The following is a 14240-nucleotide window of genomic DNA, read 5'->3' on the forward strand; positions in this document are numbered from 1 at the left end:
ATAAAATTTTTTAATTCTGCCCGAAATCAATAAATTCTCATATTTCGATGGTTCTTGTGTCCTTTCCAAATAAAAATGCAAAAGTATCGAATGAAACTTTATAACCATTTATAAATGTGATGAATAAAAACACATTTCGTTGCTCAAAGCGCGTATCCACTAAACACAAGGCTTTTTACCTTTATTTATTTTTTCGGCTAATTCAAATGTGGATGCGCGTTTTGAGTGTTTTTTTTAACTAATGCCGCGAAAAAAAGAATTATACGCCCTTTCATCACTAAATTCATCTTTTGGGCAAATCCGATATTTTCAAACGTTAGAAATAATTTTTTCATCAGTAATTGAAATGGCAAATGAAAATAATGACCAAACATGCGATTCAATTTTACGCAGTTTATTCGTAATTTTTTTAAAATATTGTAGGAAAAATATAATTAATCACAGTTAATACTCATAATACATCACTGTAAATATAAAATAGCTACATATTTTAATTCACTTCGGGTTTATTCTTTTTTTTGAAAACGAAGTGTCCATGCTGGTTCTCCTTTGTTGGCGTCTGCAGGTAAACTTATGCAAATAGTTTCACCAACTTTTTTCCACTGCAAAACGAGAGAGAAAAATTTAATAATAAATAGGCCATACTCCGACCTAGTTGGACAATTTTACCTTATCCATCGGAAATAATTCGAGAAACATGTACGGTACCTTCAGTTTTACACTATTAGAAAGTAGCAATATTTGAGGATTGTCAGGTATTTCCTTTGCACCCAAACATAAAGTGTCGTACTTGGGCCAGCTCAGAAGGGTGGCATAAAGGTTTTGCTTATTCGCACTTTGTGTATACCACACATCTCCGGTCGTCGTATCATTTTGCACGCTCCATGGTCTGCTGCCATAAATCGCTTCTCCATTTACTGCCAGCCAAGCACCTACGCAATAAATAAATCAATCGCCACGTAACGGGGGAAAAAAGGCAAAGATTGTTAAATATGAAGATATTGAAGAATATGGTAATTGGTTATATGTGTAGAACGAACTAATACCTAGACCACGAAGCCTTTCCTCAAAAATGGGTGCGATAATGCCATCTTTAGTCGGTCCGACATTCATAAGCAGATTTCCGCCACAGCTTACAGTTACTACCAGTTCGTGTACTAACTCCTTCAGTGAAAGGTAATCAGCCAGAACAGCGTTCCTTCGAAATCCCCAAGAATTCCTGTCAATAGTCATGCAATTTTCCCACTTGTGCGGCTGGAGCACACCTGAAAGTAAGATCACGGAGTTCTGAATTTTGATGAATGTGTAAAAATTGGAAATCACAATTGCAATTACCTGGGTTATAACGATCTGTACAGGTGTAGTAGCCACCGTGATGGCACGGAATGTTAGATCCCCATCGATCGTTAACTACAACTGTATCTTTGACAGGACTATCGTTATACAACCAGGCTAAAAATTCCTTAGATTTCCAATATGTGTCCGAGGCGTCCCAGTCACCGTCAGACCAGATTACCTCTGGATGATAATTATTGACAAGTTCGAGAAGCTCAGGGTATATCTTTTGAGTAACGAAGGTATCTGTTTCAAAGTTGTTATTCTTGTCATTCAAGTACATGGGATTGAACCACTCGTACATCGAATGATACAGACCAAATTTCAGGTCTGTATTTTGTCTTACAGCCTGTGCAAGATCACCTACAAATTTGAAATATGATTTAAAACCAGGAGGAAATTGTACACATTGTGTATAAATATAAACCTTGACAAAGTTTTATCAAAAATGAAGACAGAAGATTTAGATACTATATTTTTCATTCCAATGGATTGTATATGACTTTTTCATGCCTAGATATATACATATATTTAAAATACGGATCAATAATTGCAACACCAAATATATAAGAGAAGAAAACATCTACAAACCTACGAGATCCTTATGTGGTCCAACATCAACAGAGTTCCAACTGAAGGAGTACTTTGATGGCCACAAGGTGAAGCCTTCGTGATGTTTACTCGTCAGTACGACATACCTAGCTCCAGCTGCCTTGAATAGTTCACTCCATTGTGTAGCGTTGAAAAATTCTGCAGTGAAGTCACGAGCAAATTCTTGATAACTGAAGTCAGGTGCATAGTGCGCTTTCATGAAGTCCTGATACTTTTTACCAGATTCAGCTGTGAAACAGAATGGTGGTTTTAGTAGCTGAGAGGAAGGGGGGACTACAAAAACTTAGGGATTAAACGTTAAGTAACTCGGAATGTGTAGTAAGTTAATTAATATAATTTACATTTCCAATTCTTCCAAAACCATTCAGATCCAAAACTAGGTACACTAAAAACACCCCAGTGAATAAAAACACCAATCTTCCCATCTTCATACCAGTCTGGTATCGGTCGTTTATCCAGACTGTCCCAGGTTGCTTGATATGGTTTGTCTCGAGGCTCATCTTCAAGGAATCCATTCATCTCCTTTTGAGAAATTTCTTTGTTCCATTGTTCGACATCGTCATTGTTCATCATTACGACGTAGTTGTCGGCTTGATAGGAATAGCTCGTTGCACAATAGCATAGTAGTAATAAGCCGCGTAAAATCATTATTATCAAATTGATGTAGTAAAAATTGGTGTCGCAGTAATCATATACTATATTTTCAAACTATGCCACTGTAGCACTTCGGGTTTTGAGGCAGAGGAGACGCCTCTTTCCTGCACTCGGTTGCTGTTACCAGCTGAAGCCCGGACTAATTGAGGTTACCAGCGTCATCAGCGGTACTCAATACCCACTGTGTCAAGATAACAGGCGTCTGTTATCGTCTACATGTAATGTAAACATGAAAAAGAAAACTTTCCTGGATAAAGACAGTGCGGTCTGCTGTCAATGACCTGATAATGCCACGTGGATCAGAGGTAATTGAAGGTGACCTGATCGACGCGACGCCGGAAAGTCAGGATATACAACTATTCCCATTGATTAGTATGTCCACTCACCTATGAGATAAAAAATTTACGCGTAATTGTTCACATGTACGTGATGAATAGGAGGGCGAAACAGCTGTCTTCGCGCTTAGGCCAAGAAAATCAGAGTGAAGGATACCTCATTTGTTGGCTGCAAGAGGTGAGATAATTTTCGGCATTACTATCTAGCGCTGTCATACACCAGTAATTTCATTACGACGTGCCGGCAACGAGAAATGATTGATTAAAAAATCGTTAATATGAAACGTTCGAATAATATTTTGAAAGTTGCGTCGCTATTTAGTTGTTTTTACTAGAGCGCCACCTTTCGGTGGAACATTTATTTATTGTTCAAAAAAGTGGCGCGATCAGTTGGTAAATAAATGCTTCCGATATTTTAAATTTGTCCCTTCATGTGTCGCCACCTACTGATTGTTTTATTAACCATTCTTAATGCAACTGGCGGAAAATCGTCAGTTCAAATCGTCACTTGTTTCACGAGAACGCGATATATTCTTCAGTCAACGACGCGAAGTTCGTTGCGACGATTTTAGGACTCGCAAAAACTAAAAATGATCACAAATCGTAGAGACATGACCGATTTTCCTGGCTGAACGATCTCTTGATCAAAATTTACTATTGATAAGCCCAAAACATTCAAGGAAATTTCATTCTTTTATAAATTATTTCTAAGGTATCGATAAAACGACCAATCGAAAAGTGCGATCGTCACTTGAGGTAGGTTGCTTTTGTTTTCTCTCGCGTTCCACGCAGTCGAGTTGGATGTTCCAGAGTTTGACTTGAGTGAAGTATTTATATTCATCGATACATTCTAAGTGGATTATCAACGCGTACATATTATCATATTCATTTCGATAATGGCTAGACTAATGATGATCATCGCTGGGATGTTTCGCGGCAAGCTAAAATTTTCAGTTCATTTCGACTAGTTCGGTCGACGTATATTCGCGTAAGAATTGCCACATCATTTATATCCCTATCATGGAAATATTCAGTAAAAGCTAATCTAATTGATTTGTGCGAAAAAATTTCGTAGTCATCTTGATCACTGTTGTGAGTAAAAGTATTAATTTTTTCGATACCATAACCAGTAAGGAAGAGAATATCGCATAAAACATCCGAGTACAATTTTTCTCTTCTGTATCTGTATATTAAATGATCACGCTGGAATAGGTCTGTTCTTTATTTAAGTAAGTTTCGCAAAGCTAAAAAGAAAATGATTCATGAAATATCGACGCATATTTTTCAACATAATGAAGATGGCGTTGATGGTACGATTTTTGATCAAGTTTCGGCGGGATCCGTGACGTCACGTTAAAACAATTGAGAGATCCGTTATGGGCCGACATTCAAATGTTTCGTTCAAAAAGTTCGGTCAAACAGTCGTTGCGAATAATCGCGTGTGAAGTGTGCGTTTGCCATTTTTCGAACGTAATAAGGTGCAGCAAGGATCTTTGTAATTGTGTCAGTGTTTATTAGCCGCGCGATCGTCCCCTGGATCGATCAAGTTGTTCAAATGTGATGAAAATATCCGCGTTTGCAAGAGATATGAAACTCCTTGCGATACAGCGTTAAGGTAAGAAAATTAAGACGTTTCTGGAATCGTTTTAACTTTTAACGCCGGTGTTGGACCGGTAAGATTTTGCTACAAAAAAAAAGGCGAATTTTATATCCACCTGTTTGTAGGCAACCGTGTTGTGAATGTAGCTTCAGTTGCCTACAGATAAGCGGATTCGCGTCTTTCCTACACGCAAAGCACACATAGAGATGTAAAACACAGGTTGCTATTCAACGGACTTAATTTCAAGGCGTCATTCTTATACTTCCATTTCAGCGGAGGTGATTTATCAAAGATCTGGAATATGGGCTGGTTTTTCAGGCGTGAAAAAGCGGAGAAGGCGGAACGAGTGAGTCGCATGCCTTTGAAATTGCTATTCCTACACGTATTTTGCTGTCCATTGGAAATGAACGCTACGGATTTTCCGTGTCGTCACTCAAATTTCAGCACTAAATACACGAAAATTTGATTGCTGTATTTTTCGCGAAAAAATCGGCTGAAATTATTAAATCTGTAATAAAATTGTTTCATTCCGTTGTTTATGAGTAGAAGGACGAACAAAATAATTATACAGCGATATTATTGAAGCATGTTTATAAAAACGCATACAATAACAACACGGAATTATTGTACATCATATAATACGGATGCTGAGTGATATTTTTTTTCACACAATTTTCATATTCGTAGCAACTTTAAAGAGCGTTACAAATTCACCCAACACATTCGTTCTCATGCATTCAATGACCACACATATAATCTGATATATTGATCGCATATCAAATGAAAACGTACACAGCCTACTATAGATTAATAATAATTAATATACAGCTGCTTATCTAATCTAGGTATATGATCTTGTGTAACGCCTTGCTTTCGGAAAGTCTTTCCTAATAGTCTCTTAGCGGTAAATGAAATATAAAGATATTTATATACAATTCTATCCTGGGTGTAATGCTTAATGATTAATGCGTATATTTTACATAATAACTGGTAGAGAAATATTATGCAATTTTGTATTACGAATATTATTATTATCATTATTCTACCAACTTATCAAGACATTTGTAAGTTCGCTTCATTACCATTTCGTACTTACAAACTATAACGTGATATCCGAGGAAATTCACACTTGGATTGCGATATTTTTTATTTAATTTTTTTTTCTCCTTCAATAAATATACTTTGACGTAATTTTTTGGCAAAATCGCCATAAGACAAAAGCACGCACTTGTTACGCTACCCAATTGTGAAATGCTCTGAAAGGAAAGGGTTAAAATTCAAAGTATCGAGCCGCTGACACCGTTCAAGATTATTATTGATTATTAAACGATAGAAGCTAGATCTTCCTTGAGATTTGCGAATAAGCGGTAATAATTTCTTTGTGCCAAGGGGCTAACCACTCATCAATAAATTTATGTGTAGGTACACTACAAATTTCAGGATTGCAAAATTTCAAAAGATTTCACGCGAACTCGCCTAGATTTAAAGGCTGGTCAACTGCTCGGGTTTGTGCTTACTTCGTGCAAAATTTCGGTTTCTTAAAAAAAAAAAAAAAAAAAGAAAAACCTATGATTAACACAAAAAATATTTATATCTTCGAATATATTTATAATCTATTCGATCAGAATTTTATCCCTCATTGGAATGATATTACATTTCCCAAGTTGATTTTAGCTTTCTCAAAGTTACAAAAATATTCAGAATTGTATAATCAAAAGAAATTTCAGTTGTGGCTTAGACGTTGTTTCATACAATTTGGTATCCGTTACATCATTTGTTGCGAAATATTAGTAAAATGTTGTATAATTAACCCTTTCCTGTTAACTAAAATGAGAACGCGCACACAATGTACGATTGTCAATAGAAATTGTCTTACCAGTTTCGGTAAGAAGTTATGCCAATAAGCGTGGATATGACAATTTATCACAAGTGCTGGTATTCGGTTGGCCGTAAAAACTGAGAGATCCGAGAGATCTTCTCTGAATTTTCAATGTTCTTCAGGACTGGAAAAAAAGATTTTGCGCCCTCTCTCACTCGAAATGCGCTCATCGCTAGGGGAAAAAAAAAAAAAAAAAAAACAAATAATAAGATTGGCAGGCAAAAAAAACTTCACTCAATAGAAATTGTTTGAGATTTTCAGATTTCCCAGATTTCATAACCATTCCATAATATACAACGATTTTGAGACATCAATGCCGAGAGATAAAAAAGAAGAAAAAAAAAACAATCGACGAGTTCATCTCTGTAAGTTGCGATAAGACCTTTTAGAACATCTGGCCAATAACAGCAAGCGATCGAACAGCAGATTGAACATTATTGACGTGAATATGGTGCGCGACCGTGTGATGATGGTCCTCGAGGACCCCAATTTCTCCATATTGAGCACGACAGCGTTTTTGGTGCGCGAACAAACTCCCACTGTGACTGTAGGCTGCCCCGCAGGTTTTACATATGTACGGTTTTTCCCCGGAATGAGTATAAGTGTGCTCCTTCAGTGTGCTAAGTCTCTTGAACGCTTTACCACACGTTTTGCACAAATAATTTGCCTCACCCGTGTGGCGAGTCAAATGTCTTCTGAATGCCGAGCTGACGGCAAACGCGGCACTGCAAACATGACACACAAACGGTTTGTCACCTGTGTGAATCCGAAGATGATTTGCCAGACTGGTCGTGGTTGTGAAACCGCTGTTGCATATTTTGCAAACGTGGGGCTTTACTCCCGTGTGCGTTCTCACGTGATAAGTTAACGACGAATTGCTCGGGTATACTTTGCTGCAGATATGGCAGAGATATTCTCGCGGTACTTTTTCCTTGGGTTTATTATGCGTTTTTTGATGAAGAGCCAGCCTGGCTTGACTAGCGCAAACTTTTTCACAAATCTCGCACGTCGCTGGTTCAGCTTTTGGCTTATGCATCGACACGTGACGTCTGAGGCCTTTTTTTGTTGCCATGATCTTGTCACAATGTTGACACTTGTATTCTCCTCCGCCATCTTCCTCGCTTCCCTCTTTTCTCGTGCTCTCACCGTTATCGGTGGCCGGTTTCCTTTTTCTTTTAGGAATTGGTTCGTCGTCTGAATCGAACAATTTGTTATCGTACATTAGATTATCCAGCAGTCCGTGACCATGTTTTTCCGCATGTTTTTTCAATGAGTCAGGTCGGAAAAACCACTTTTTACAAACGGTACAAGAATATTTCTTTTCTCCGTGAACAAGGCTGTGTCTCTTTAAATTTTTCAACGACGAACAGTACTGGCTGCAAGCTTGACATTTATATAACTCTGGAGCATTTTCAAATTCGTCGGGTTCGTCGTTAGTTTCACTCGCATCGTCGGTATCATTGTCGATTCCAAACTCGTTGGTCGGCTCTTTTTCCTCAGTTGGATCATCGCTCTTGATTTGTTTTATAATGTCGTTTACTTTTTCCGTGTGGGATTTCAAGTGGCGGACCAAGCTCTGTGACTTTGAAAATGAGGCGTGACACAGTTGACACGCGTGTGGCTTGGAGGCGTGTATCGTTTTGTGTTTTTCCATATTTTCCAGCTTGTAAAACATTTTGAAGCATATGTCGCATTTATGTTGCTTTTCGTGAACGAGGGAATGTTTTTTCAGGCCTTTCTGCGTCGCGTATCTCTTTGCGCACACTTTACATTTAAATTTCATCGAATCAGAGTCTTGGCTGTCGCTATTTGCCTCGTTGTAATAATCGACGTTACATTCGTCGTCGCTGTAACTCTTGGTAGGCAACGATTTCACCTTTCTACTTTGCGCCCTTTGTATGAGTGGCACATCTTCTCCTTCTGCATTATCATTCAACAAACTTTCAACAAGATAATCGTCTTCCAACAATTCTGTACTCTTAGGTTCATCTTGTTTGACGTCAGGCAACTCTGCTGCATCTTTTTGCTCCTCTATTCTCTCCAGCGATGGCTCGGTTCCCAGATCTCCAGGGTCCTCTAAATCTGTTTGCGGAAATGGAGAGTGACGAGTGTCATCTTCCAACATCTCGTTTTTCTCATCACCCTTGTTTCCATCAAATTCGATGTTGCATATACTAAAAACTTTACTCTCCTCCACTATCTCTTCCCGCATTTTGTTTTCAGGTCCGCATGACTCAGTTGAAGGAAACGGCTCGCCTGACGTTGAAAAGTTCTGCGAACCTGCTGTCTGCATTTCTTGTTTCACAGAGTAGTTCCCTAGAGAACTCGTAGTCTTTGTTGTAAGAATAATTCGCGTTTGTGGATCAGTTTGTGTGCTCGAATCCTAAAAAAATGGAAAACCTGCAATTACTAACAAACACGAGAAACATTATATCAATCGTTACTCCTCTATCTTTCATCTCTGATTAAGAAAAATCGTGGAATTATGTACCAACCGTGACGTTGGACTTTGCCGGCTTATTGTAATACAATCTTAATCGAGCGTCCGAGTTCTGACATTGTTGTCGAAATTCATGCGCTACAGTCGCCTTGTAGATACAGACGTCGCAGATCAGCGAAGGCAGCCCATCTTCTTCCTGGACTTCTATCGAGCCACAAACTTCTATTTTCTGATAGAGACCAGAAAGTTCAGTCGCTTCAGGATCGGTGCAAAATAGTGGCGACAAGTTTGTACTTTCCGAAAGACATACTCTGCACACTCTGTCCAGATTAAGCGGCAAGTCAAAGTAGTTTGAATTCATCGTCTTTGCCAGCTTGGAACTATGCGACCAGCGTGGTGGTTCTGCAAAAAAAATCCACCGATCGTCTTGAGTACTTCATCCTTTTCTTTTCCATACCAAACTTATCTCCAAATGTAAATTCACCTCCTACTCTTCCGTTGTCGCTGATTCAGCTAGTGAATGTTGAATGGTCGATTCATGTCTCAGCGTCAACGTTGAACTTATGAACGCCGTTGACACGTGATGAATTTATCTGGAAATCCTTGATTCTGACGGGTTATCGGTTCACGAATTCACCTAGAAGAATTTAGTCATGCTGCGTCAGTAATAGTCTGAATGAAGCGTTATCGCTAACTGTCGATACGACAAAAGCTTGGATATTCCTCAAAAGAACAGGTATTACCTTTGCCAACAATAGGATGCGATATTTCGACGGTGTACGAAACAAGGAAAATGTCACAAAAGTCTGGCATGTTTTTAGCGAAAATGATTCGATAAGGCGAGTCTCGGGGACATGGTAAATTTGAAAATTCGAACCAGCGTGAAAATGAACAAATTTGAAAAATTATATTAGTAATAAAAATATAGGGTTCTCAACCTTTAAACATTCGACGCCGCGTGAACGTGTCACGATCTCGAGTTTACGTAGCAGCAGTGATGCCCAGACGGACCGAACATTTGTAGACTGATCGAGGTTTTCAAAGGTGCGGATCGGCTGGCGCGCCAAACCCTCGTATAGTCGGAATGGATAGAGTAGCGCGAATATAACCGCCGCAATAAGCTTTGCAATCTTCTAAATCCACTCCTGACACCTCTTAGGACCCTCTTCCTTTTGTTCAATGGCTTCTTCAAGCACCTCTGCTATTATGTTTCTTCCTCAAGGTTGAGAACAGTCTTTTTCCCAGAGACGGCATCTGACATTTTCAATTTAAACTGCCGTCGTCGAACCCTCGGTGAACAATTTAGATCCCTGTTTTACCAACCTAACCTCAAAAAAGAAATTATTAATAATAATAATAGGTTGTAAAGCGCCGCAAATATGTCGAGCCCGAGTTTGTCGACCTGTCGGTATTTCGTGAAACGAAAAAAACGCTACTGCAGAATGACCGTCAAACAAGGCAGCAATTATTGTGGCGAGCATCTTCCGCAGGAGCGTGAATCTCCCTCGGAATCACGCATTGGCACCGAAGATGTCAAAGCGAGTCGTAAGAGGGTAGCGTGTCCGTTGGATCCGACTCAGTACGTAATTGTAATTCTAAATTGTTCAGTTTTGTTTCGCACCGTACTTTATACCAACTTCACATAAAATTTATAGAATCTTTCCAGCACTTGTTATGCAACCAAACTTGTCAAGCATCTTAAGGTTTGCAACGTCAAACAGCTGAGGGATGCGCAGCCTGACTACATCGTCAAAGGCATTAATTGCGGGGAAACTAGTATCGAGTCCTTGCCTCACGTTCCACTATCGCAACTCGACAATTCCACCTTGGATAGAGTTTTGCAAAAAATCGATGTTGCTTATGGTTGGTTGGTTAATATCCTTGCTCCATATACAGAGTCCTTAATTTCATGGTGACTTTCTTACATTATTCCTGAGATTGCTACCTTATTTCCAGAATCTATGCCGCACGTTCCAGAGATAATACTCGCTCATTCGGTCCTCAAAGATGAATTGAGCAATGATACCTATGGCAAAGATGTTAGAAAACATCTGCTTCAGAATGCTTCTTTAATCGCTCATCTGCAAAGAGCTGATCTGGTTCGCGACGATACATGTTTCATCGAATTTGGAGCAGGAAAAGGTGAAGCGGATATTCCCTTATTTTCGTAGTGACGTCATTTATTCTGACAAGTTGTGGTTTTAGGCAAACTAACGTACTGGCTAGCACAAGCAATTAAGGAGCAAAAAAGTTCCGCCGTCATGTTAGTCGATCGTTCCAGCCATAGACACAAAAGCGACAACAAATTAAAGAACGAGACAATCTCTCTAGATATTATACGTGTCAGAGCAGACATTGCAGATCTTGCCTTGAACTCTGTCAAAGAAATAGAGCATTTCAAAAACAAAGTTGGTATAGCCAAGCACCTTTGCGGAGCTGCCACCGGTATGCTTATCCATTTATTATACCGATGAGAATACCCTAGTTATTGAATAATGCCACACGATACTCGATACTGAACAGTTACTTTTCAGATTTGACAATGCGCTGTTTAGTTCAAGCGATGCGTGGCGAAGCTGAATTCCATGTGGCCGGTATGGTGGTCGCGTTCTGCTGTCATCACAGATGCGAATATACGCCGTATGTGGGTAAAGATTACTTGGAGAAAACATGTGGCTTTAGGCCATCGGAGTTTTCGATACTCTGCAGTATAGCCAGCTGGGCAACATGCGGCTCGGGAAAAAGTAGGAGTGCCAAAAGTACAGAGACCGATAATGGGAGCGTAGGCGATCAGAATGGGTAAATTCCTTGTCATATTCACTCAACGAGTACCCCAAAAAGCCAAATCCTCATTTTCAATTCATACAACAATTTTTCTGGCGTTTTCAGTTCGGATTCGGTTAGCCCACTTCAAAAACGTGAATCTATCGGTAGGAAGGCGAAGGCCTTACTGAATTGGGGTCGCGTCGAGTACCTCAAGAACGCCGGCTTCGATTGTCAGTTGATAAATTATACCTCTACTGATGTTTCTCTAGAAAATATGTGCATCGTATCGTCAAGAAAATCTACGACAAAATGATCGGTCGATAAACCTTTACAACCGTTTTATCCGTTCTCAAGTCTTCTGTGTACCTTTCTTTAATCACGCATCCTTCCGAATTCCGTTTAAGCCTGGGAGGTAGACAACCCTCCAAACGCCAAGCAATGCATTTTGCCTTTGCGCAACTGCGTAGGCGTATCTCTGGCACGTGAAAAAAATCCACAATTTTCTCTGTTGCGTGAAGAATTTGCAGAAGCGTATATTTATTCGTACCGATGAATGAATCAACTTTTCATCTTCTTCGTGTACCATACACGGTTTAGTTCAGTGGTCATGGAATTTTGCGGCGCACGTTAATGGTAATAGAGTTTCGGCCATAGAGATATAACAACAGAGTAGGGTAGCTGTAGGCCCTCGTACGAGTGGAAGTGTCTCCCCACTAGAAAGAGAAAGAACATGAAAGGTGACTATCTTTCTCTCTCTACTAGCCATGCGCACTACGATAACAATCATCTGAGACGGTGCGCGACAGGAGCAGGTTAATTTTACAGCTTGTTTACATGCAAAAGTTCATAGGATTTTGCTTGGAAAATAGTTTAGATGAATAAAATATGCATGATTCTACAAGAGTCTGGTCGTTTGATTCGCACTTCTCTTGCCCATCTTTGAAGGTGGACGACTGCGCATGCGCGGTTAGGGAAAGAGAGAGAGAGACGTAGGCGGCTTTCGTTCTCTCTCTCTTTCTAGTTATAGGACACTTTCAGAGCCGCCTTCCCGCCCATATTCCTACACATCTATGTTTCGACTCCTACTCCGTTCTCTTTGAATCCCTTTCACGCGACCTGAAAAGAAGGTATACTATATTACACATGGGTATACTCGTAGCGATGAGAGAACTTTCGCCCCACCCAAGCGCAGGAGTCACCGACTCACACATCAAAACATTTCGAAGCGTCGCGTCGTCGCGTAGAATTTGCTCAAGTGTGCGATACACGCGAGGCGTGAACCACCTGCGACTCGATGCAACAGAGACGGTCCAAAAACAACGTCGAATCGTGAGGTGAAACGTGTGCGCTTGCTAGTATTGTTGATATTTGGTAAGTTGGAAATTGAAAATACAATGAAAACCCTTTCCTCTTTGTCACAATGCCTTTCTCGTTGCTACGGTTACTATTTTCGAAATTCGAATTCACTACGCGTGTCCGTTACTATATCATATAGTTATATGTATGTCTAACTGTAATCCGCTTGTCGGCAACCTGCGCCTGCAGGCTTTACCCTTTCGCCTTTTGAACAAACAATGAAAAATCATTTCAACCGCGGTTGAAAATATGCTGAAATCCTTTCTTGCTTCTGTGTTCTTTCACGCTTCGTTTTATCGGCGAAATCGGTTCGTTAGGCCCACCAAATCGTAATTAGAAACCGAAACGGCATCGCTCAGCATTTTTCGTTCCGTTGATTGTCAACGCTTGTGTGCCACGCCTCTGCGCGTTCATCATATAAATTGACCAAGATTGGTTCAACATTCCGTATCGAAATAGGCACCGATTTACATTCACGTTGTTGTTGTTGTGTTACATTCTCTTTCGAAAAATGAATATTCACGTTTCTTCTATATCGATTAACGAAGGAATTCGATGATTTGGGTGATATGTTTGTTGTACTGAAGTTAGTCCCATTTTTCTCTCTTTTTCAGAAGTAAGTGAGTAGTAAATTTGTAAAATGTCAATTCTAGAAGATCGGAAGGCGTACCTGGATAATCCGTTTTTCACTAAGCACCAGTACGGCGATTTTACCCCGTTCTACATCGCCATTACTATTTGCTCGGTTATCGGTGCTGTCCTATTTACACTGAATTTCATATTCTGTTGGTGTTCCCCGTGGCGAAGCTACTGGCAAAATCGTCACACCGGTAAGCAGAGAAGAATTAATCTATTGCTCCGAATAATCTTTTCCATTCGTATACAATGTAATTACAGATTTCAATCTCAACGTAAAACCAATCATCTAACTATACGATTACACGAGAATTTCTCTATTGAATTTAGCGATGAAAGGGATAATTTATGAAATCATTCATTGATCCTTACAGGAAATCGCTGGGTACAGTCTATCTGGACGAATACGCCGCACAAAAATCCACCGCTGGATCTTACGGAGCTGGAAACTGGACTGACGACTTACACGCGGCACCAGGAACAGATTGTTCAGTATCACCATCGGGAGCCTGACATCCAGGTGATACCGCAGTCGCAGGAATACATGGGACTGCAGAAAAGGGAAAGCGAGATATAAAAATCCAACTCTGACCTTCGTTGCGTCCCAAAAACAATCGAGACTCGATC

General features: G+C 39.9%; 4 protein-coding genes across 6 annotated transcripts; 2 read left to right on the forward strand and 2 right to left on the reverse strand.

Annotated features, from left to right (window-relative positions):
- Positions 1 to 378: 378 nt before the first annotated feature.
- Fuca (alpha-L-fucosidase) lies at positions 379 to 3248 on the reverse strand. 2 transcript variants are annotated; one of them, XM_046613593.2, is made up of 7 exons: positions 3094 to 3248; positions 2381 to 2987; positions 1927 to 2175; positions 1336 to 1698; positions 1047 to 1265; positions 709 to 932; positions 379 to 602 (listed from the first exon to the last, which is right to left on the reverse strand). In XM_046613593.2, the coding sequence occupies exons 2-7, from the start codon at positions 2460 to 2462 to the stop codon at positions 507 to 509; spliced, it is 1233 nt and encodes a 410-aa protein (XP_046469549.1). In that variant the 5' UTR covers positions 2463 to 2987; positions 3094 to 3248; the 3' UTR covers positions 379 to 506. The 2 variants fall into 2 exon arrangements, with proteins under 2 accessions (XP_046469549.1, XP_046469548.1); XM_046613592.2 differs by having other exon boundaries at positions 2289 to 2987.
- A 1871-nt stretch (positions 3249 to 5119) lies between these two features.
- On the reverse strand, positions 5120 to 10506 carry LOC124212928 (zinc finger protein 676). 2 transcript variants are annotated; one of them, XM_046613589.2, is made up of 4 exons: positions 9794 to 10506; positions 9340 to 9492; positions 8911 to 9257; positions 5120 to 8798 (listed from the first exon to the last, which is right to left on the reverse strand). In XM_046613589.2, exons 3-4 carry the CDS (start codon positions 9214 to 9216, stop codon positions 6801 to 6803), a joined length of 2304 nt encoding a protein of 767 aa, XP_046469545.1. In that variant the 5' UTR covers positions 9217 to 9257; positions 9340 to 9492; positions 9794 to 10506; the 3' UTR covers positions 5120 to 6800. The 2 variants fall into 2 exon arrangements, with proteins under 2 accessions (XP_046469545.1, XP_046469546.1); XM_046613590.2 differs by lacking the exon at positions 9794 to 10506 and adding an exon at positions 9599 to 9787.
- Positions 10064 to 11969, forward strand: LOC124212933 (tRNA:m(4)X modification enzyme TRM13 homolog). Its single transcript, XM_046613607.2, has 6 exons — positions 10064 to 10434; positions 10522 to 10718; positions 10812 to 10997; positions 11061 to 11300; positions 11390 to 11654; positions 11745 to 11969. Exons 1-6 carry the CDS (start codon positions 10235 to 10237, stop codon positions 11932 to 11934), a joined length of 1278 nt encoding a protein of 425 aa, XP_046469563.1. The 5' UTR covers positions 10064 to 10234; the 3' UTR covers positions 11935 to 11969.
- Positions 11970 to 12834: 865 nt separating this feature from the next.
- On the forward strand, positions 12835 to 14190 carry wrm1 (wurmchen 1). Its single transcript, XM_046613610.2, has 3 exons — positions 12835 to 12992; positions 13592 to 13807; positions 13988 to 14190. Exons 2-3 carry the CDS (start codon positions 13618 to 13620, stop codon positions 14188 to 14190), a joined length of 393 nt encoding a protein of 130 aa, XP_046469566.1. The 5' UTR covers positions 12835 to 12992; positions 13592 to 13617.
- Positions 14191 to 14240: the final 50 nt, after the last annotated feature.

The sequence above is a fragment of the Neodiprion pinetum genome, chromosome 2 (genome assembly GCF_021155775.2).
Source record: "Neodiprion pinetum isolate iyNeoPine1 chromosome 2, iyNeoPine1.2, whole genome shotgun sequence".
Classification (NCBI taxonomy): domain Eukaryota; kingdom Metazoa; phylum Arthropoda; class Insecta; order Hymenoptera; family Diprionidae; genus Neodiprion; species Neodiprion pinetum.